We start from the raw sequence: 23,958 nt of genomic DNA, 5'->3' as shown, positions 1-23,958 counted from the left end.
TGGAAGACTCAATTTCTCCATTTCTTTGCACAAAACTCTCCAGAAAGTGCCATTTAACAGTTTATGCAATGAAGGGAGATTTCAGGTTATTTTTTTTTTTTTCACATGACAACTTTGAACAAGATCCACATTGAAAACCACTATACCTACCTTAATCAAATCTGGACTAAATTATAAATAGTGGTTTTGGATCTGGACCTGGTCCAATGTGGTCTACTTATGTAAAGGAAAACAGGGAAATCCCCCTTTATTGCATTTTCACAAATAGAATAAAGCTTTCACAAATCTGAAATGGTTTTTAAGAATCTTTAGCCTCTCTGGGATAATTTAGTCCAGCTTTGACGAGTTGATTATATTATTACCTTAACTATATCATTCATTTGTTTACATCCATTGAAATTCTTGCTCTGATCCCGGAAAGTCTGCCTTTCCCTTTGGTGTTTCTGATTCATGTAACGACCTTCCAACACACTAAGATTGATACAAACCAATTCACATTTGACATTTTAAACTGTTGGTGTGTTAGGCTCTCGTTTCTGACCCAGAACTCAGAGACAGGCACCACAGACACAGAGGAGCAGTTCAAGTGTTTATAGACAGACAATCTGGACGATGTGCAGAGAGGAATAGTACAGGTTGAGTTGCTCCAGGTCGGGACTGAAGCTGGAGGGAGTGTGGCCAGGCAGAACTGAGACTCGACGTAGGGTGGCGGAGAGAGTCCAGTCTTCACTCAAGTTTTTAAGGGAAATACGTTTTTTTCATTCCCAGCTTTTATAGAGACATGAAGTCTCCTTTCCTCATGATATCTTGGTCCCCACTAGAAACTTTTTTTTTTTGACGGTTTCCTTCCAGTCACACCCCCTGCTTCAAGACCCACCCCTTCAAGTTATGTCCCCTGTTTTGTGTTAGGTTACGGCCATTTCAAGCTGTGATTGGCTACTCCTTACCATGACGAATCCTTATGAATGGATGTTGTTGCCATGACGCATCATTTTAGCTAAATTAGCTAACTATTTTAGCTAAAAAAAATAAAAATCTTAAGTCGATTGAGAACAATTTCTCATTTGCAACGACGACCTGTCACATTCACACAGTTCCACATTCATACCTGGAAGCTGTCCACTACAACCACAGTCTGATCTGCTGGCCACTGAGCAGCTCCACTGGAGCAGTTGGAGGTTAAGGGCCTTGCTCAAGGGCACCTCAGTGGTGGTAATGAGGGAGGGATAAGCGCTGTTTTTTTAACTTTCCCCACCCAGATTTTATCCTGTCAGTCTGTGGATTGAACCAGCCACCTCCCGGATACAAGCTAGCTTCTTTAACCTCTAGGCCACCACTCACCAGTTACAGAAAATGAGCATAACAAAGTTGATTAATGAAAACATTCTTGGCAAATGCTTTCGCTTTCGTCCGTCTTGCGCCGGTCCAAGAATTTCACCTCTAGCGGCACAATACGAATGCCCCCGGCCGTCCCTCTTAAACATGGCCCCAGTTCAGAAAGAAAACCCACAAAATAGAACCGGAGTCCTATTCCATTATTCCTAGCTGCGGTATTCAGGCGACCGGGCCTGCTTTGAACACTCTTCTTGCAATATGATGCAAGATTGCAAGATGAATGTGCATTCCTACGCTGTGACACACATTGTGGCAACACCGGGAGTTCTCCCTGTTCGTGGCTTGTCTGCTCTGGGAGATGTGCCGATGTGTTGAAGTGTATTTCCCTGTCAAATGGTTTCCCACTTGTTAAAATGATAGCTTCCCTCTGTTGTTAAAGTAACTATATGTAACTTTTAAATGTTTCTGAAACTGTGTAATTTCCCATCAGATGATCATAAATGACCTGAATAGGCAAACAAGACAGTGAAAAGAACGCTATTTTTTTAATTTAGTTTTTATTAATGCCTTTGCCCATGTGCAATTTTTCCCCTGAAGTCACAACATGATTTATGGCAGGTAGACCGGCTCTACAGAGAACACATTCTGATGGGTCGCCGATTTTGCTGTAACACCGGAAAAGCCTGAGTTAGTGATCCAGCCAGGTAACAGATAGCAGAAGATTTCTTTAAAAAGGCCTCATTGTGTTTTTATTTTATTTTAGAAGTTGTCTGTTGGAAATTTAAAAGACCTATTAATAATAGTACGCCTATTACAGTTAGTAGTACGAAAGTGTAAAGGCCTACATTGTTAACCTTTTTCTCTTGTCTTTTAACCCTTAACACTAGGCTACAATAAGGTGGTACACAATATTTTGGTAGTTGCCAGGGAACAAAATGAGGAATGAATGAACGAACTTAGAGCTAGTGAACCATTAGTGAGTTATTAACTCTTAATCAAGTTGTTACTGAGAAGACCTACCTAGTTAATGTTAATTAGTTAATGATAAGTGTTACGACCCTGCTTGTGAGGGAAGAGAGAGGCAACATAAAACCAGATGTTTCCGGTAAAGTTATATATTGATTAAAAGAGTTTAAGGAGAAGCCACAAAACCAGGTGCACAAACTACAAAAGGAAAAAAAGGGCCTGTGGGTGCTGCTTAAAACGAAGAAACAAATATAACTAAAAGAGTAATCTTTAAAATAAGAGCTAATTACTAAACTACACAAACATAGAAAAAAACTTATAATAATCAATAATAATAATCAAGATTTTCCTATGAAACACAACACCACAAGTAAAACAGCATCATCAAACCTAGTGTAACTAACACAAATGTGACAATTATCATTTTGTTGAACCAAAGACTGGCCCTGTCTCCTGGGTAGGTCTCACCACAAAGTGTCTCACTCTCAAGTCCTTGACATTTGACTATTCATCAAAGCACAACCACAGACAAGTTGGGAAGCTCGTCAATTGGAATCACAGCTGCCTCGAGTGATAATCTATTTATAAATATATAACAGGTAAACCTGATTGCTCTTCCCGGATTGGAGGGTGAGTCAGGGTGCCGGTCCAATTGGTGTCCTCTATAGCTCCAGGCAGAAAATGGGAGGAATCAAACTCGATGATAAATGTATGCACACACACGCACACACACACACACACACACACACACACACACACACACACACACACACACACACACACACACACACACACACACACACACACACACACACACATATACTTAAAATCGTGAGTTGCTATGTGTCCCAACTCATTGTATGCATATCAATATCTATTTAACATGCTTAATGAATAATCAGTTTTTTAGGGAAATTAAATTCATATTTCATATAGCAGATCAGCTACACAGCTAGCTTACATGTCTAACTATAAATTGTGTGTGTGTGTGTGTGTGTCTGACTCTTTCACATGTGCAGTACAGGACAAGGTGGGGAGGGAGGTGGAGTTGCTACGTAAGAACTAGAAGGCTCATTAATTGCTGTTCTGGTGTCGTGCCAAAAAGTGATCATCCACCAAAATCTGATTGCTGTCTACATCTGGCCATCTACTGCAATGGAGTCCTGTCTGGGGTCCCCGGCAACACCCTAGAAAGGCTCCAGTGCCCAAAACTCTGCCGCCAGGGTCCTCACCCACACCAAGACATGGCAGCACATCACCCCAACCATCCATCTTCACTGGCTCCCAATTAAGTCCCATCAAATATAAAATCCTCCATCTCACCTACAAATCCCTCCATGCCCTGGCCCCACTGTACCTCTCCGACCTCCTCCATCCATACACCCCACCCCGAAACCTGCGGTCCTCAGACGCTGGCCTGCTCTCCATTCCCCACACCAGACTCTGTACCTTTGTAGATAGAGCCTTTAACCCTTGTGTGGTCCTTCGGGTCACCGGGACCCGAAGGACCACACGAGGGTTAAGTGTTGCAGCCCCATCCCTCTGGAACACCCTCCCTGCAGATATTTGAAATGTTACATCCCTGGACATTTAAACATTTAAATAATAATCCTGAAACACCACTTGTTCACCACAGCCTACAACCTCCCTTAGTAGCCTGTAGCCGCTGTAAATAAGTGTCCTTGGAGCAGAGGCTGGGGAAGCTGCTGTCTGGCAGGCTGAGCCCCGCGGGTAAGGCCCTGCTTCCCCCTCCCAGCCCGCATCACTACCTGGATGTGTGACAGACGAAAAGTGGACACGCTAATCTCTAGATAAGCCTGATTGAACCTATCCTATATTTACATAACGTTTTGAAAACCAAATACTGGGAACCAAGCATTCGGTCTCCAAAACTCCAAACAAAAGACAATAATAAAATGATGTTAAACTAAAGGTCAGGATGATATTTAGACATATGATCTGTGTATTTAAAATCAAACAGTTGATGTAGTGTTAAAAAATGTTCTATGGGTTTATAGTCAGGCATTAACTATTTGTAGCGTCTACAGTTTAAAATGCTGCATATTGTGTTATAGTGTTAAATAGTGTTTCTATTAATATGTTTTTTTTTCTGCCATCAATTGATAGTAAGCTAACTTACTAGTACAAGTACTGTAGCTTACTAACAATTGATGGCAGAAAAAAACCCATAATAATAAAAACACTACAATATGCTGCAAGTTTTATTCTGAAAGCACATACTGGAAGTTGAAACCGCCCTCTGGACTTGAAGCCAGCTCTTGCTTTACTTCCTCTATTTATACTTATTAGTTAACAGATCAATACGCCCCACATTGTTCCTAGTTCCTGAATCTGCACGTGATGCATGCGTATATCCCCTTTTTGATAATGGGGAAACTGGAGACGATAACCAAAAGAACCAAAGAATTTGAAGAAGCCAAGAAGAAAAGTGAAAATGAAAGCATTTCTTTTCAAGTCATCTAAATACGTATGAACAAAAGGTTTTCAAAATGTGGGGGAGGGGGGAGGACAAGGTGGTCCTGTCAAACAAATATAAATCAATATAACATAACTAGGCATGATTAATCCCTTCCTCTGAAAACAAAAAACTAAAAAGAAAAGACTTAACTTGCTTTTCTGAAAAAATTATACGAATAAATGGAAATACAGAGGATGGCAACGACCAAAAATCCTAGTATCTCTAGACAAACATTAACTGTGCATCAAAAGAGCAAAGGTTACCCCAACTCATATTTCCTCGCTCCTCACTTGAACCGGCTCAGGCAGGCTAAAGAGTGTGAGCTCTCAAGGTGTGATCCTTTTATTTATGGTCCAACTATGATAAGAAGCTTGATGTCTGAGGGAACTGAGCAGCATTACTGGAATGCGTAGGTGGAAACCAATCATGCTTAACACCTAACAGGGGAGGGAGAGAGAGAGAGAGCGAGAGAGAGAAGCAGGAAGTAAGAAAAACAACAGGGACTCTACCTGTCTGGGCATGTTACAATGTACATTAGTGTTCTCTGATATTTACCTTGCTGAATCACTAACTAAGTCTTTATAATTTCATCGCCTAGGGTTGGGTACCTTTCGCATCTGAACCAATACCACTACAGATACCGGTACTTGGAATTCAGTTTGGGTACCCAACGGTACTTTTTTCGGTACTTTCCCTCTGTAATTACAAAAAAAATATATTTCAGTTGTAAAAATAATCCCAAACCTATTTACTTAGAACATTATGTTATTTATTTAGAATATTTTACACTGACAGAAATTTAACACAAACAAAAATAAAACCCCTCCCTCTCTCCTCCCAAACCCGTCCCTACAACCTATTAAATTGAATAATTATTCTACTTTTATTCTTGTATTTGTATATTATAGTACTATTTTAGCCTGTTTTATTTTTATCATGACCGTTTTTAATTGCTCTTTAATGTTTTATGTAAAGCACTTTGAATTGCCTTGTTGCTGAAAGGTGCTGAAGAAGTAAAGTTGCCTTGCCTAACAACCTCAGCCTGTCAGTCAGTCCCCAGGGCACATAAACCAACGTTGTGCCTGCTTGTGTCAGAGAAACGGTAGGGTTCCACACAGCGAAACACCACGCGAATTTCGTTTGCCTCGGAGGCGTGGTCGCGAAAACAACATGCGAGACCGCAAAATTTTTTTAAATGTCCCGGGCTGTCAGAAGACAGGGCGGTAAAAATGCACAGCAGCAAACCATCGGTAAAATGTTAGCTCATAAATGCTCTGGTAACCTGGCTATGTAGCCTAGCTGCCTTGCTATGCTTACAATGAAATGCAATGTCCGAACATGCTAGCGGTTGACCTGTCGGCTAGCTGAATATTTTTTAGTGTTTAAACTATCTACAGTGGTCTATTTAGTGGTGTGTTTGCCCTGTTTAAGTTCGTGTGACATATAAACAACAATCAGTGTTGCTACAGCGTCAATGTTCGCCAACAAAACATGTAATCAAACTAATGCACAAGTAGCCTAGCTAGCTAGCTACCTGGCTAGGCTACAATAAAATCCAATGTCCGAACATACTAGCGATTAGCCTTTCGGCTAGCTGAAAAGTTTGAGTGTTTAAACTAACATATACAGTGATCTATTTATTGGTGTAAGTTCGTGTGTCATATAAAACACAATTTGTGTTGATAGAAGTACCAATGTTCGTGTAGAAACATTTTAATCACATCAAAATGTTCATGATACGGCGCTGATAACCTCCGCCATCTTGGTCAGACTTTTTTTGTAACTCCCGCCTCCAAACACAAACACACGGACCTGATTGGTTCTCGAGTGGTCCTCATTTAAATAAAGTTAAACTTTCGTCAACTTTATTTCGCTCCCCTCTGCGATTCGCTCTCATCTTGCTCAATCAGGGCAAATTTCGTCTCCATTCAACCTCAATGAGAGCAAAGCGAAATTTCGCTGTGTGGAAACCTACTGAAAGAGTACAGCACCGCGACTGCTTTCGGCTCGCCATTATTAATATCATATCACGGTGAAGGGTGTCTTTGTGAAGTTTTGAAAAACCACACTTGAATCCACTTTATCGGCATCGCCATGACTCTCTGTGACTTCATCAAAACTACGGAGCCGACGTAGTTTGCACCGTCTGCACCTCTGCATGCGCGTGTGTGTCGGACCTCCGCTCTCTGTCAACATGCAGAGAGGACAGATAAGCTTGTGCTTATTCTCAGCAGGTACCGAAATTTGGCACAGTTTGACTTTACGTGAACCCATACTCAGTAGTACTGACGTGATTCGGTCGGTACCAGTAAAAGTACCGGGTTCGGTACCCAACCCTAGTGAGCTCTGTGACCTTATTAAGATGCCGATAAGTATTTATATTTTTCATTTCAGGTGAGGGGAAACGTGGATCTTGCCTATCCTCCAGCCTACAGACGAAACAGAGTAATTAAAAAAAACTATAAATGTTATTGACATTGTTACCTCTTTGTATCAGGGGTTGGTGTGTAGACGAAATGAAGCCAAAATATCTCGTTCTCCTCCTGGTGGCTGGCTACAGTACAGGTCATAACCCCCACCCCCTCCATGTAAATGGATGGACAACCCAGTCTCACAGCAGATCGTCAAATGGTCACGTTATTTAATCTATTGATTCGTGTTCACGTTTTTGTCGTTTCTTTCGTGGGGGCCAGCGCGAAAATGTAAACTAATGTATTTGGATGGAACATAGGCCAAAAGGTACACGTCAAATACATTTTTCAAAAATGAAACTCAGCGTAAATTCTTAAAGGAAGACTTCATATAACTATTCCATCACTCGTAATGATCAGCTGTTTCATGGTATGTCACTTGTCAGTAGTAATCTGAGCAGCTGTGTTGTTGTTAGTTAAACCAATCAGGGTCGGCCATTTGTCACGAGCCTATCACAGCATGATATCCTGCTTTAAATCTGCTCTCTCTTCCGCGGTGGCAGTTGTTGTTTCAGGAAATAGAGTGCGTCCCACCTCCTCCCCTTCTGCCACCGGTGGTCACGCCCTCAGACCTGGGTTTCGTCTGCGCTTGGCTGTCGATGGTTCCTCTGCTCTTTCACCACCACCAGTGTCTGGACTCCATCGGGGGATATGGTGGGTTTCCTTAACCCTTTAGGACATTTGGTTTCGATGGAGTCCAATCTCCAGAGACTTGTACATTTACATGTTTGTCTGTACAATAAATATATTCATAATTGCAAGGAAGTCTCTCCTGATTGAAATATGGTTTCTTTAATTGTAGTGGCTTTCATGAATAAGATAAATTTATATAGTATGTTTAAATGTTAGTAACTTTCTGGGCCCCTTTGTTAGCCCCAGCCAAGACTTCTTTTGTTTTGTTAGTATAAAATCAGATGGCTTTGATGAATAAGAGAAATCAAAGTCCAGAAAGAACATGGTGAGGATATGATCTGCTAAATGAAAAAGGTTTGCCTTCACATCAACCGTTGGTGTGTCTAACTGCAGAATCAGATAAACACTCTGAGGAAGAGAACTGAACTAATGTTTTCATTAGACATGACAGATAAGAAAAATATGCAAGTCAGCTGAGGACACACACACACACACACACACACACACACACACACACACACACACACACACACACACACACACACACACACACAAGTCAGCTGAGGATACACACACAGTCAGCACACAAGTCAGCTGAGAGGAAAGATATAGGCGTGGCCCCACCACACACACACACACACACACACACACACACACACACACACACACACACACACACACACACACACACACACACACACACACACACACACACACATACTGTAAAAACAAAAGTTGAAAGTTAATTGAACTACAAATTCCAAAGTAACAAATTTCAACAACATTTTACCATTGAACCTAACTTATTATGTTTGGCCTTTGTGTTGGTCACACTTTAAACTTTTATTTATTTCAATTTGCTTTAGTTAAAGGTCCCATGACATGATGCTCTTTGAATGCTTTTATATAGACCTTAGTGGTCCCCTAATACTGTATCTAAAGTCTCTTTTATATAGACCTTAGTGGTCCCCTAATACTGTATCTGAAGTCTCTTTTATATAGACCTTAGTGGTCCTCTAATACTGTATCTGAAGTCTCTTTTATATAGACCTTAGTGGTCCCCTAATACTGTATCTGAAGTCTCTTTTATATAGACCTTAGTGGTCCCCCAATACTGTATCTGAAGTCTCTTTTATATAGACCTTAGTGGTCCCCTAATACTGTATCTGAAGTCTCTTTTATATAGACCTTAGTGGTCCCCTAATACTTTATCTGAAGTCTCTTTTATATAGGCCTTAGTGGTCCCCTAATACTTTATCTGAAGTCTCTTTTATATAGACCTTAGTGGTCCCCTAATACTGTATCTGAAGTCTCTTTTATATAGGACTTAGTGGTCCCCTAATACTGTATCTGAAGTCTCTTTTATATAGGCCTTAGTGGTCCCCTAATACTGTATCTGAAGTCTCTTTTATATAGACCTTAGTGATCCCCTAATACTGTATCTGAAGTCTCTTTTATATAGGACTTAGTGGTCCCCTAATACTGTATCTGAAGTCTCTTTTATATAGACCTTAGTGGTCCCCTAATACTGTATCTGAAGTATCTTTTATATAGACCTTAGTGGTCCCCTAATACTGTATCTGAAGTCTCTTTTATATAGACCTTAGTGGTCCCCTAATACTGTATCTGAAGTCTCTTTTATATAGACCTTAGTGGTCCCCTAATACTGTATCTGAAGTATCTTTTATATAGACCTTAGTGGTCCCCTAATACTGTATCTGAAGTCTCTTTTATATAGACCTTAGTGGTCCTCTAATACTGTATCTGAAGTCTCTTTTATATAGACCTTAGTGGTCCCCTAATACTTTATCTGAAGTCTCTTTTATATAGACCTTAGTGGTCCCCTAATACTGTATCTGAAGTCTCTTTTATATAGGCCTTAGTGGTCCCCTAATACTGTATTTGAAGTCTCTTTTATATAGACCTTAGTGGTCCCCTAATACTGTATCTGAAGTCTCTTTTATATAGACCTTAGTGGTCCCCTAATACTGTTTCTGAAGTCTCTTTTATATAGACCTTAGTGGTCCCCTAATACTGTTTCTCAAAACTGCTGTTTGAAAGCCATGATGTCTCTCTGTCTCATTGGCGCGGGCCAAATTCTCTGGGCGATCAAAGCAGAGAAAGGGGAGGTAACCTTGCTCCTTATGACCTCATAAGGAGAAGATTCCAGATCGGCCCATCTGAGCTTTCATTTTCTCAAAGGCAGAACAGGATACCCAGGGCTCGGTTTACACATATCACCATTTGTAGCCACTGAGGGACCATAGGCAGGCTGGGGAAACGCATCAAAAAAACTCATAAAGTGAAATTTTCATTTTCCATGAGAACATAGGATAATCTCACTGTGTTTGGGTGACACAGCACTGTGGAGGTCAACAGGAAGTCAACTCTTTTCCTGCATTCCAAAACTAAACTAATAAGAGAACTGGAGTTCCTGACTCACGATGAATTGTGTCCAAAGATTTAACATTTGTATTTATAAATATTTAGATACATTTAGATACACAATATTTTGTATTCCCTATGACAAAGAATATGTGTTGGGTTTTAACAGTGCATTGCATGCACAGACTGTAGTCTGTAGTTTTCAGGACTGTGAAATGGCTGCTTCCTTCTCTTTTCCCTGTTACCCAATATTAGTAAGTTTCTTATGTTAAAGTCTCTGTGATCATTTAGGGAATAACGAGGTGAAAACACAACATCATGAAAAATAACTCTTTGCTCCAAACGGAGAATGAAAGAATAATATGGCAAATAAAACAAAAACTAAAATGAGAAGAAAAAGACGGAAGAAGAAAGAGAGGAGGGAAATACCAACAAAAAGAAGAACAACAAATATCTTGTTTGACCTGAGGTTGATAAAGAGAATTTGCCTTCCTTATTCTCAAAAAATCCATAAGTGTTGCATTACTACCATCTACTGGAGAGCGCTGGGATCTTCACTTGAGACAGAAAAATACTAAGTTGATTTACAAATTATGAGATATGAATTACAAACTAGATGCACGATACAAATTTACAGATACAAATCACTCTGCATTCATTTGTGCATTGTGTTTGACAAGTTTCAAATTCTTATGAGATTCTTATGTTTTAGCACCATAGTATGTTTCAGCAATTATTCAAGGTGAGAAAAGAGGCTCAAATGAACAAGTTTAACTTTAGAGTCCAGTGTCCCAACAGTGTTCAGATCCAACTCTCTGTGATCACCTGAAAATCAATAAATCCTGCATGTACAGTAACATTAAAGTTAAAGGGTAACTTTAGTGGTTTTCTACCTTTTCCAATCTGTAGACTAATATTGGTCCAGTATTAAACTAGACCGCTGCAGTCGGTAGAGGCGTAACAAGCTACAATCTAAGTTATTGGGCAATTGCACCCCTACAATTTACATCCACAAAAAAAAGCCTGTTTTACCACTGACAGGCTCAGATTATTGTTTAATGTCCGACAACAACATCCTCGAACTCGCTATCACCAAACCCATCAATCTCTCCATTTAAAAACTGATATTATCACCGTAAAACTTTTCAAATACAAAATAAAACTATCAAAGGCCTCCTTGGTTTGTCTTTCCATCGTTCCAACAATCACCACTCTGCTTTGGTTGAAATAAACCCTCAGTAAGTAAATCTCAATTTTACAATGAGTCCTCTGGGAAGTCTCTAACAGTAAATGCAGTGTCTTAACTGTGGTCTGATTCCTCATAGGTCATCAGAGGAAACAGCATCATCATGTTGGAGGCCTTGGAGAGAGTATGTTATTAGTGATTATCCCTTTTAGTTCTGTTGCTTGAAAGAGACAAAGCAATGTGTGTCTTTGTCTTTTGACAGGAATGTTTTGTTTGGACATTTTTTTTAAATGCGTAATCTTGTGAATAAATCGATTTTCTTTGTATTTTGTGTTTGTGCATTCAGTTTAGTATGTACATTGTATTACCACCATATGCAAGGTAATTGGCTGAAATTATCTTCAATTCATGATTAGTTGTCAACTACTAAATTAATCTCTAACTATAAACGATTAACCAGTTTGAGTATTTTAAATTCTCTGATTCCAGCTTGTTAAATGAATGGTTTCTAGTTTCTTCTCTCCTCTGTGACAGTAAACTGAATATCTTTGAGTTGTGGACAAAACAAGACATTTCAGGACGTCATTTTGGGCTTTGGGAAACACACAATTTTCACTCTATTTGTACAGTTGCACACACATGAAACACTGGCTTGGATTACACACATGCTGAGGACCTATACATGCTATACACACTAATGGAGAGATGTCAAAGTCAAGGCAGTTGGGGGTTCAGTGCCTTGCTCAAGGGCACCTTGGTAGTGCCAAGGAGGTGAACCGGTACCTCTCCACCTTCCAATCCACGCTCTGTATTTTGGTCAGTACAGGGACTTGAACTGGCAACCCCCAAACTACCTCGGGACTGAGCTACTACCACCCAGTTTATTCAGTCCCAGTGGACATTTGTAAAAAAAAATGTTTGGCCAATCCCTCCAGGTGTTCCTGAGATATCGTCAGCTCCCATAATGCCTAATAATACAAGCACCCAGGGGTTAAATGAGGGCATGTTTCAACCATCAAGGCATTTCTTTTGCCTAATCAAGATATTGCCTCATAAATATCTTAGCAACTGGCAACATCCAGCATGTGCTCTACCTCGCTCTACCATGTACTGCTGTAGTCCTGCACCTGGACCCAGCTGGTTTGTACATACACAATGCACACTATCCAGTGGTTTGATCACTTACATTGTATTCATCCTCTGGTCCAGCTGTTTACGCTTATGAAAAATAAAGTCCAGTTTAAGTCCGTTGAGTTGTGTTGGGAACCCAGAAAGCACCAATAATGTTGCTGTCAAAACATTAAAATGGCTATTATCAAATTAATATGTATATTGAATGATTCAATTTCATTTGAATTAAATCACCTCTTGTTGGGAGCCATCAAAATAAGATCAGGGAGAAGATAATATAAAGTATTTTACTAAAAAACATGTATATGGACTAATACAAAACTAATCCCTCTCAATCATCACTTATGACCCACTAGAATTGTGTGGTGGTGTCAATGACTGTATACAAATTATTTCAAAAGGTTATTAAATTTTTTTGTGTTCATGTCCAGGATAAAGCCTGATATTTCAGGCCCCTTCAGCTCTGGGTGTGTTGCTGTTATTAAAATCACTTCTCTACAGGAAACTACAACAAACTTCAAGCTAGCAAGCTACACACTTGAAGATTTGGATCATGCAACAAGGCAGGCCTGCTTGGTTCTTTCTGGGAATGATTGTAAAGATTTACAAAGAATATGTTTACGGTATTTCCTCTCTAACTGGGACGTTTTGGGACCGACTGGTGGGATTGCTGTGGATGAAGTACACACAGAGACACACTGGTAAGAGCTAATGAGGTTTAACTATGTAACAAGCTAATTTAAATAGCTCATGTTACTGTATTGTGTGAACAGTTAACGTCATTTAATATTTTATGTGGCGTTCCTTCCTGAGATTATTTAGCAGAGCCACCCTCGCTGCGTCTGGAGTTTAGCGCCACCCAAGACGATTGTGATTGGTTTAAAGAAATATAAACAATCCAGAGCGTTTTTTTCTCCTATCCCAGAATGCATCTGTGGTGTATGGGAGACTAGATGGGAGCTGACGATGTTACTGAAACAAGATGGCTCAAATCCAAGTTGGCAGCTTTTTTGTTCTCTAAGAGATGGTTCTGATCTCCTAGTAGTTTCCTGCAAAGTGGACTACACAGGGTATGTAGCCATTTTAAATATGCTTTTAAACTGAACTGTGTAGTAAGAACTGAACGGTTCATCACTTCCCCCAGACGTTGACAAGCAAGATTACCCATCAGTCATTGTGCCTCGCTGGAATGACGCCATACATCTTGTATAAATTAATTCCCATTTATTCACAAGTTACATTTCAATAGACTTCATTATATTTCATAGTTCAGTAATGCTTTTAGTTTAACTTTTTAACATTAGTGCAACATTTTCATACAAGCAGCAACAGTTTCTGTGTCTGGCTACTTTGTGAGTTGAGAGTTGAGCAGCTGATCAGAAGAGAAGTGAGGAGCCTCTGTGGTCTCTGATGTCAGCAGCCAAGGTGAGAAAAGAGACACACATGAACAAGTTCATACTTGGAGTCCAGTATCTTAACAGTGTTCAGGTCCAACTGTCTGTGACCACCAGAGAAGATCAATAAAACCTGCATGTATAATTACATGAAGATGCTGCAAGGCACCACATAACAACTTGGACAGAGACATTCCTTCACAGCTATCCCATAAATGAAGAGCCTTGAGCCGTCCCATACTAAGTCCGTGCTCCAAGCTGTTATTCCAGGAGGACTTTTGTCTCCGTCCAGTACCATCTCTCTGAGACCAGCAGTGTTTACTTTGGGGCAGTCCAGGCTAAATGTCCTGCACTGGAAGATTCATTTCTTTTTATTTATCGGTGGTTAAACCCTGAGGAGAGAACTGTGTGACTTGGTCCATTAGAGGGTGAAGAGAGAGGAAAATAGTCCCACACCATATTAGATAACTAAACACGTATTGATCTTTTACAAATCAGATAAAACAGTGGATGGTCAATACATGTACATGTCAGGACTAAAACTAGTTGTGCAAAGTTCTGCTTGTGTTGTCCTTTGTTTATCTTATTTTAAAAAGCCTTTTAACATTGAGGCCAGGGAACTACAGAAAAAAATTCTGGCATTTTTAACCCATGTACTGTCTTATCATGCCTTTATTCATTTGCATTGTCCCCTTCTTATATAAAATTAATTATATGTGTAGGTCCAGAAACATGTTTAAAAGTTAAAAAGCTCAGCAATAATCAAGAAATTCAGATGCAGCATTAGAATCATCATCAACATGAAAATCACTAATAATTAAAACTATGTCCAACTTTATAACTCAAGATAAAAACTCAGTAACATCAGACAGGAAAGGGCCAGATGGGCCGTGAGGTCGGTTCCAGAGGGACAGAAACGTTAGCAGCAAGAGCAGAATGCAGGATTTTCCTTTTTTCCCGAGTCATATTGAGTTCAAATGAGAGGACAGTCTCGGTGCTAAGCAACCGATAGTTAAAGCTATTTCTAAAAATCACTACCAGACCACCATCACGGCCTGACAGCCTCGGTGTCCTGATGAAGCTACAGTCTGCAGGACAAAGTTCAATGATGGACCAATACTCAGTATTATACTCTGATGATACCTGCCTTCAGACACATGATGTCTGGGTGATCTGTGGCTTGGAATGACAGGGATGGGAACATGTTGGCCTTTAAGGAGTTCCACACAAGGAGAGCTCACTGTACAAGCAGCAAAATGTCCAGGTGAGAGAGATGGAGCAGAAGTTCTGAGTGAAGAGCCTGGAGCCGTTACAGACTTAGTCCGGGACTTGCTCCAAGCTGTTATTCCAGACTGACTAGTCTCTGTCCAGTAACATCTCTGGAAGATAGTGATGCAGGCTGCAGACCAGCAGGTGTTCACTTTGGAGCACAGTGCCCAAAATTCACCTTGGACAGATTCATTTATGTACAACTGACAATGTGTCAGCATCCATTGAACCTGGAACTTTCCTCTACAGTGTCCAATGAACTGTCTCTGTGTTCAATTTTCACACTCCCACCCTGAGGAGAGAAATAAATTGAGTTTAAACAGAAACATATTATACATTTGTAAAGACATGAACATTTAAATGAAGAATTCACTACTGTCTTACCTGCAGCTCTTCTTCTTCTTCTTCTTCTTCTTCTTCTTCTTCTTCTTCTTCTTCTTCATGTGGATGTTTACTGTTTATGGAGTTCTGATAAAAGAGTGATATCATTTAATTACTACTACTACTGAAATCATTTCTACGTTCTACTGTACATACAGTAACATGGACTGAGTAATAACAGTAAAGAACATACCTGTTGGGGATTGTCTGCATTTCCTTCCCCTCCTGTAATAAAACATTACCAATGAAAAACACCTCAATCAACAACATAATGTTCTGCCAATTATATTATGTATTAAAAAACATAAATCTTTTAATTGTCTAAATGCCAATCATACCTGTGTCTTTCTTCTTTTTGAGACGCCACACCAAAAACAGAGCTATTCCGAGTCCGACTAAACAGGTCACAAGCCCCCCCACAACGACGCCGATCACAGCTCCTGAACTTTGTTCTCCACATTCAGCATCTGTTGAAGCAGTTCCTGGTTTTATCAGCTGAAGATCCAATGATGGACATCTGGAATGATAGAGGGACATTTTGACAGGACCATGTGTAGGGAACCATGCTGCTGTTGGAAGAGTTCAGGTGTGTCCATGTCTGATCTGAAGCTTCACTTACTGTGTGTGTGGCTGACACGATGTCAATAATGTCCCATCAGAAAATGTTCCATCTCTGCAGTCAGAGCACTCAGTGTCCCTTAATGCTGTTCCTGTACAAATGATCCAGTTCAGTTTACATATTGTGAAGAGAACAACGTGTTCTATGACATCTTTACATTTCATCAGATCTGTCTGATTTTCTTTCAGTGGATTTAAAAAACTATTTGATTGTTGACATTTTTGACAGTTAAAAATACATTATTATTATTATTATATACAATACAACATTTCTTTGTTTCAAGTCCCAAAATATAATCTTTCACAAGCTTTCATATTTTCAGGAAAAATGACTCATTCCAGTCTCTTCTCTTCTCAGACTCTTTCGTTGTTGTTTTGTTTGTTTGTTGAAATAGAACTTATAACGGTCTCCTCTAACTGTAGATAGGTGGGCCAATGCATTTTTTTTCTGTTCCCTCACTTGCCTCACAACATGCTAACCGGCAACATAGGATTCCATTCACTACGCTAAGCTTGAAGCGTATCTACAGCTAGGGGAGACCATGATAAGCCCTATTTCAACAAATGGTGGCGTATCCCTTTAAGTTCATTAAGGTTATTTCCCCTGAACTTTGGTGTTCTCAGAGCAAAAGTTCTGAGTGAAGAGCCTGGAGCCGTTACAGACTTACAGTCCGGGACTTGCATGGAACTTTCCTCTGACGTGTCCGATGAACTGTCTCTGTGTTCATTGATCACAACCACACCCTGAAGAGAGAAATAAATTGAGTTTAAACAGAAACATATTATACATCTGTAAAGACCTGAACATTTCAATGAAGAATTCACTACTGTCTTACCAACTGTTCTTCTTCTTCATGTGGATGGTGTGGTTTATCCTTTTTGCACAGTGGCAGCTGCTGGTCTTTCCAAGAGGGGAAGCTCATTTTCAGCCTACATAATAAAAAATGTCCATTTATTTATAGTAATAATATAATATATATTGTATAATAATAATAATAATAATAATAATAATATAATTATAATAATTTCATCAAGAGGCATGGCCAGCAGTACATTTTCTTTGTCACAGTACTTCCAGTCAGCCAGCTAACTTTGTCATACCAGGAGAGCTGTTACTGTTACTTTGCCTTATCTTTTGCACTAAATCAGTCTTAAAGGTCCAATATGTAATATTTGTACTGTAATAAATCCAAAAATGACACCAATGCTTCATCAGATATTAAGGAAACATGTTAAACTGAAATACTATCTTTTCTGACAACAATGCTAATTTCAGTATTTTTTCTTTTTGAAATTTACATTCCGTGACGGAATTTATGTTTATGTTTTGGTCTGTGTGTGTGTGTGTTGTTATCAACGGCCCAGTTTGACAGGCAGGCCGGGTTGCCAGATATACCTGTAAAAACGTAAACCCAGTGCGCTACAGCTGTAACGGTAGTACAGCCATGAAAGCAGCAAACAAACGAACAGGATCAACTGAGATAGATTCTACATGACATGTTTCTAACAGTTGCGTGACCAGAGACGTAACAACCCTCTGGTAAATATTGGAGATGTATTTGAAAGATGGAGACAGCTTAGAGCCCAAAAGGACGCAGAGTTGGCTTATTTTCTCCTGAACCGGTAAGCATTAGCTTCATGCTAATTTATCACAGCTACTAGGGATAGGCATTTTTTTTCATTTCAACATTTGTGTACTCACATTAAATTATATAGCTAGAGTAACCGAGTTGGTTACTCGCAAAAACAATTGAGACATAGCCAGTAAAGTGATCCCGACTGGTCCTGGCTAACGTCGCCATGCTAACCCTGCTAACTGTTAACGTTACCGGGCAGCCCATGGCTGTTTACAGCGTGTAGCCTCTTCAGCGGCTGGAGCCGACAACGGTGAGTTATTTTAAGCCACGAGAGGGGGGCTGTAAATCGGGAAGAGAGGACTGTGAGTTTGCAGTGTGTTTAGCGATTGTTGCCGTAATTCTAAGCCAATGAAGTGTGTTCCGTCGGCAAGGTAGTGGTATTTTTAGCGTTTTGTATTGTAATTCTAAGCCGAGGAAGTGTGCCTGACTGGCGTGTGGAGAGGACAGGGAGGTTGTTGTGTTTTTAGCGGTTCATACTGTAATTTTAAGCCGAAAAAGTGTGTCTGTCAGTTGGTTACAGAGCTCCGCGTGAGCACGGGCTTTTATGACTGTCAATATAGCCAGCATCTACCGTTAGCTACTCCGCTGTGCTGTGGAGTAAGGTCTGGCTATGTGAGACTAGCATCTACCGTTAGCTACTCCGCTGTGCTGTGGAGTAATGTCTGGCTATGTGAGACTAGCATCTACCGTTAGCTACTCTGCTGTGCTGTGGAGTAATATCTGGCTATGTGAGACTAGCATCTAACGTTAGCTACTCCGCTGTGCTGTGGAGTAATGTCTGGCTATGTGAGACTAGCATTTACCGTTAGCTACTCCGCTGTGCTGTGGAGTAATGTCTGGCTATGTGAGACTAGCATCTACCGTTAGCTACTCCGCTGTGCTGTGGAGTAACGTCTGGCTATGTGAGACTAGCATCTACCGTTAGCTACTCCGCTGTGCTGTGGAGTAATGTCTGGCTATGTGAGAAAAGCGTCTAGCAACATTGTTGTGAATGCTGCGGTCTCAGCCTGGCAACCTCCGTGAACTTCGAGTCTGGGCAGGAGGGGGCGGGGGAAACCACTCTCCAGTATTTTGAATTGGTAGTGCAGTAACTATTTTAACCGCTAGCTGCCAGTATTACACACAATATTACATATTGCACCTTTAAGTGTTGATCTGTCCTGCTGTTTAATCCTAAGTTTCTCCTCGTAAGGAAGACTTTCAAATGGCTTTGCTAAAATCAGGTCGACAATATTAGCATTATCTGCCATCGTGTGCAGTCTAGCTGGTTAGTTCACCCCTACAACACCAGCCTAGCCTACTGTATGAATGAATGAATGAATGAATGAACAATCTAACAAAACAATATTAAACTCAAAGGAGAAAATGTGGGAATTAGGTTAAACTGAAACAAGGAATATGGTGTATAATTGTATGAAAAGTATGATGAAAATTGGCTAGCAATTTTGCCAAGCAAATACCAAGAAATAGGTTACAGCAGTTTGTCTTTCGACTACACTTGCAAAATCCCTGATGGGACTGAGGTTGAATAACTTCGGAGACTTTTTATAGTACAAAATCACTGTCAATAAAAAGGAGATGCGGTCTTTCGACAGACCCTCCAATCATCATGCAGAAGCCCAGAGTCCAGACTAGCCCACTCCTCCACTGACCCCCAGAGAGGCTGAGCGTCCGTGGGCGGGACATAATCACAGCATTTATCCAATGACTGTCCAGTTTCGAAGCACTGAAAAAAACTGATCAAAGCAGCCCCATTGAAGTCCATGGACACCAGGCTTCAACAGGGAAATGCACTGAGACGCTACGGGAATGTATGAGAAGGAAATCGAGTCAGTAGACCTGCTATATGTAGCTGATTCTGAACTAACTCGTCTTGGAGATGAACGTGTTCTAACGCATTTTTAGTCAATAAAATGTTAAAACAATAGTACATATTTGACCATTCATTTTTTGACATTTTAGGGGAAGCTGAGCTTCCCTTGCAGTCTTAAAGAAATCACCACTGTTTTTGAAGTACTGATAAAATAGTGATATAATTTAATTACTACTACTACTGAAATCATTCCTACGTTCTACTGTACATACAGTTACATGGACTGAGTAATAACAGTAAAGAACATACCTGTTGGGGATTGTCTGCATTTCCTCCTCCTCTTGTATCAAAACATTACCAATGAAAAAAACCTCAATCATAATGTTCTGCCAATTATATTATGTATTAAAAAACATAAATCTTTTAATTGTCTAAATGCCAATCATACCTGTGTCTTTCTTCTTTTTGAGACGCCACACCAAAAACAGAGCTATTGCGAGTCCGACTAAACAGGTCACAAGCCCCCCGACAACGGCACCGATCACAGCTCCTGAACTGTGTTCTCCACATTCAGCATCTGTTGAAGCAGTTCCTGGTTTTATCAGCTGAAGATCCAATGATTGACATCTGGAATGATAGAGGGACATTTTGACAGGACCATGTGTAGGGAACCATGCTGCTGTTGGAAGAGTTCAGGTGTGTCCATGTCTGATCTGAAGCTTCACTTACTGTGTGTGTGGCTGACACGATGTCAATAATGTCCCATCGGAAAATGTTCCATCTCTGCAGTCAGAGCACTCAGTGTCCCTTAATGCTGTTCCTGCAAATACAAATTAATTTTATATATATATATATATATATATATATATATATAGTTCAGTATACATATTATGAAGGAATCAAAGTGTTATATGATATCTTTTTATCTAATCAGACCTGTCTGATTTCTCTTCAGTGGATAAAAAAATAAACAGTATTTGATTGTGAAGATTTTTCACAGACATTTCTTTGTTTCATGTCCCAAAATATAATCTTTCACAAGCTTTTATGTTTCAGTAAAAACAACTCATTCCTGTGAAGGCCAGCACAAATACTATTCTACGGTTGGGCCTGCTTCATCACTGAACATGAACAAAAAGGTCCACCACACATCTCATGACCTCCATCAGCTGACGGAGTTTGCTAAGTTGTCATGAGGCGGTTCAGATGTTGACAAAAGAATCTAAGTACAGAGTGTCAGTCATGTGATAGGTGATCAGCAAATGACTGGAGGAAGTTCAATATCATACTGTCTGTCTAAATATACTTGCATTTACTGCAGCCGGGGAATGACTGTAACAGCACTGTAACAGCACTACAGTAAAGTAAAGTAAAATTGTCTTTTAAATTGACAAACCGGAAAGATATGCATACGAGCTGTGTGCATTTCTCTGTGGATTGAGTGTGGTTTTTTATGCTTTACTCATATTTATACACCACCTCGACCTGCTTAATAAATAAAAAAGATATGGTATCTCACTTGTTTTACAATATGGGACCTTTAAGTTCATAACGGCATTTTCACTGAACTTTGGTGTTCTCATTTAAATCTTAAACTATACTCCTAAATTCAGCACGAGGAACTGACCTTTTTGGCTGATATATTGTCCTGGTTGACAGCTTCTGTGTTTTTGTGTTTCCACACAGCTGTTTTCTGAAGAGAACAGACAGTAGAATCCCTCCAGTGGTTCACAAAATGTATCAGATTTAGTCATACATGCTGTCTTTATCTTTAAACCAGAACCTGTCAACACACAAAGAGGTTACATATGAAGATACTTAACTTGTATATGAAGATACTTAACTTTTATTTTGTCTAATCTACTAGAGAGCTACATGCTAAAAAATCAATCTTTAGTTTCATATGTTTCTACTAGGTGTGGTACGGTTCACAAAACCCACGGTTCAGTTCGTATCACGGTTTTAGGGTCACGGTTTTCGATTCTGTACGGTTCTTGTTATTTTTTCCTTTAATCTTTAACACTCCAGAAATATACTTCAGCATATGATATATAGCTTAATTATCCACAATGTAGGATACAGTATTAAAAATTAAAAGAGTTTGACTTGACTTTAAGCACATTATCGGGACCATCTCTGAGGAAAGCTCGGTGAGATTTTGATACAACAAGAGGGAAGACATTGATGATTTCAACAAGCTTTTCATTTATTTGGCAAAAAAAGGACAATGTGTATTGCCATCTACAGGAACTTATGTGCCTTTTTATTAATAACTTGCATTTATCAAACTGCCAACTTCAGTGTAGCTCTTACAAAAATATATCTTTTAAAAGAAAAAGAGAGGAACTCTTAAAGCTCCGTCTTTTGAATAAGTCAGAATACGTTAAACATAAAAAAACGTTTTTTTTTGTATAGTTCTTTAAAAATAAAAAGGAAACTTGTTTTGGGGAGAATAAAATTGCTCTGGGCTGAGATTTCCTAGTAACCTTACCCAAAAGGCTCAGGATGCTGCAAATGTTGGTATAATATGAAAATGGCTGGTGGATTTAAGACAAAAAAATATTATTTATTGAATGAATCAAATTTCAACGTCTGTTAGTGGCTTGTTGATCTTTTCATTGTTAGTTAATTTCCTATCCTGGTCTGGGACTCACATTCATACGGTTTGATAAAGGACTTAATGGACTTTAACTTATCATTGCACTTACAATAACGAGCGTAGCTGTCCTCAATTTAGATCATCCTGTATACAGGTTGGCAGGACGGTCTGAAATGTCTTTCGCTGTACATTTGGTTGGTAACTTGTCCACACCTCTTCTTTCGCGAGAAAGGGAAACACACTGTCTGAGGTCACATACGGGCATGAGGCTACATTGCGCATGCATTGAACTGTGCGATGCACACACGCTCCGAACCGAGACAAGCGAACCGAGACAAGCGAACCGAGCAGTGAACCGTACAACCCCCAGTTTCTAATAATAATTAGGAAACATAAACAGAAGTCTACCTGAATCACAGCGTGCACAGGGAAAACATTCTGTAAGACCTGTAGGACGATTCATGAATGTTCCCTCATCGCAATCCAAACAGGAAGTACTTCCAAACTCTGTGCAATGTTTTCTAACTCGACTTCCTGTTGAAAAGAAAACCAAATATTTCATGCATACACAGTATATAATGGACCAACAGACCCCATTGCTCTGGACGGAGACCAGTGAAGGCCATTAGAAGCACTTTTCCAGTGATGGCCAGCTTTACTGCGCAGCCCCCAACTGAGCTTGACTACGTAAATGTGACGTGAGCAACGAGTCTGAAAGTTGTAAGTCTTCTGGTAGCTGTGCCAAGAGAAATCTCAATCATTCCCAATCTTACAGAGAAGGAGAGTGTAGGTATATGTAAGGAGATAACATGGGCACAGGCTAATTACTAATTACTAACTAAAATGCTAGTTCACATTAGTAATTAATCCTAAACAGTTCATATAAGTCAAAACTGCCTGCAAGCTTATCCTGTACTATACGGTAATTCCTCTACTATGTGACACAATTGTTAGCCTATTTTTATAAAAATGTCTGCTACGGAGCCATAACGTGAGGTACAAGGTAATGGAGCCTTTTATACATTGTCGTGTTTCTTTAGAGATAAACAATGGCCAAATAAAGTCTTTAAACGCTTCAGATGTAAAGTTATTCGCTGTCAAGTGGCGCCAAAATGAATGTTAGTCAGTGGAATGCTAACAGGAGATGATGGCCAGGTAGCAACAAAATGGCGCCATAGGAGGTTCAAGTTCTGAAGCGAAGCTTACCCCCTTGATTTCATGCAATATAATGTTTCTAATAAAAGGGACACACAAAAGGGACACAGAGCTGCATTTACTATGTAAATGCAGCTCTGTGTCATGGCAGTGTGGGGGCAGGCGTTTTATCTTCAATCCGTAGCGCAAGTGCACATTCAATCAGATCTTACCAGCAGGACACGTAGGACAGCATTGATCCCCGTTCAGATACTCTGTTGGATTACATGTGAGGGTATGTCCTCTGAAGACACTCAGCACAAGTATCTGTGGAGAGAAGCCTGGTTAGAACATACAACACATCAAATTCATTGATAGAAGCTGTTGAAATGAAATCTGATAGAAATCTGTCTCAATTTCCGACTGCACATGAAGGCAGCACGGAAAGCAGCGGAGAAAAAGAAAAGAGATGAAGCAAGAGTTAAAGGGACTTTCCTTTGTTTTTCACAGTCGCCTATTGTTACACA

General features: G+C 39.9%; 1 protein-coding gene across 5 annotated transcripts in view; it reads right to left on the bottom strand.

Moving 5' to 3' along the window:
* The window catches only part of LOC114559305 (tumor necrosis factor receptor superfamily member 14-like), a 40,356-nt gene extending 16,606 nt beyond the window's left edge, over window positions 1-23,750 (bottom strand). Inside the window, exons 1-13 of one of the 5 annotated variants that reach the window (XR_003693054.1) lie at window positions 23,665-23,750; window positions 22,706-22,831; window positions 21,326-21,481; window positions 20,428-20,518; window positions 20,147-20,325; window positions 20,008-20,036; window positions 17,085-17,178; window positions 16,917-16,992; window positions 16,250-16,340; window positions 15,969-16,147; window positions 15,824-15,855; window positions 15,634-15,717; window positions 13,894-15,541 (exon numbers count right to left, since the gene is read on the bottom strand). Coding sequence is in view for 1 of the 5 variants with exons in the window: in XM_028583903.1 (XP_028439704.1) it covers window positions 15,464-15,541; window positions 15,634-15,717; window positions 15,824-15,855; window positions 15,969-16,147; window positions 16,250-16,413 (537 nt within the window). In the remaining 4 variants the exon portion in view is untranslated. Of the gene's footprint in view, window positions 1-13,893; window positions 15,542-15,633; window positions 15,718-15,823; window positions 15,856-15,968; window positions 16,148-16,249; window positions 16,730-16,916; window positions 16,993-17,084; window positions 17,179-20,007; window positions 20,326-20,427; window positions 20,519-21,325; window positions 21,482-22,705; window positions 22,832-23,664 lie in introns of those variants that run through there. The other 4 variants (XR_003693055.1, XR_003693052.1, XR_003693053.1 and 1 more) reach the window with 4 other exon arrangements.
* Between the last annotated feature and the right edge of the window lie 208 nt (window positions 23,751-23,958).

This window comes from Perca flavescens, chromosome 7 (genome assembly GCF_004354835.1).
Source record: "Perca flavescens isolate YP-PL-M2 chromosome 7, PFLA_1.0, whole genome shotgun sequence".
In the NCBI taxonomy this organism is placed as follows: Eukaryota; Metazoa; Chordata; class Actinopteri; order Perciformes; family Percidae; genus Perca; species Perca flavescens.
The sequence above is the reverse complement of the archived record's forward strand: the minus strand, read 5'-3'. Positions and strand labels throughout refer to the sequence as shown.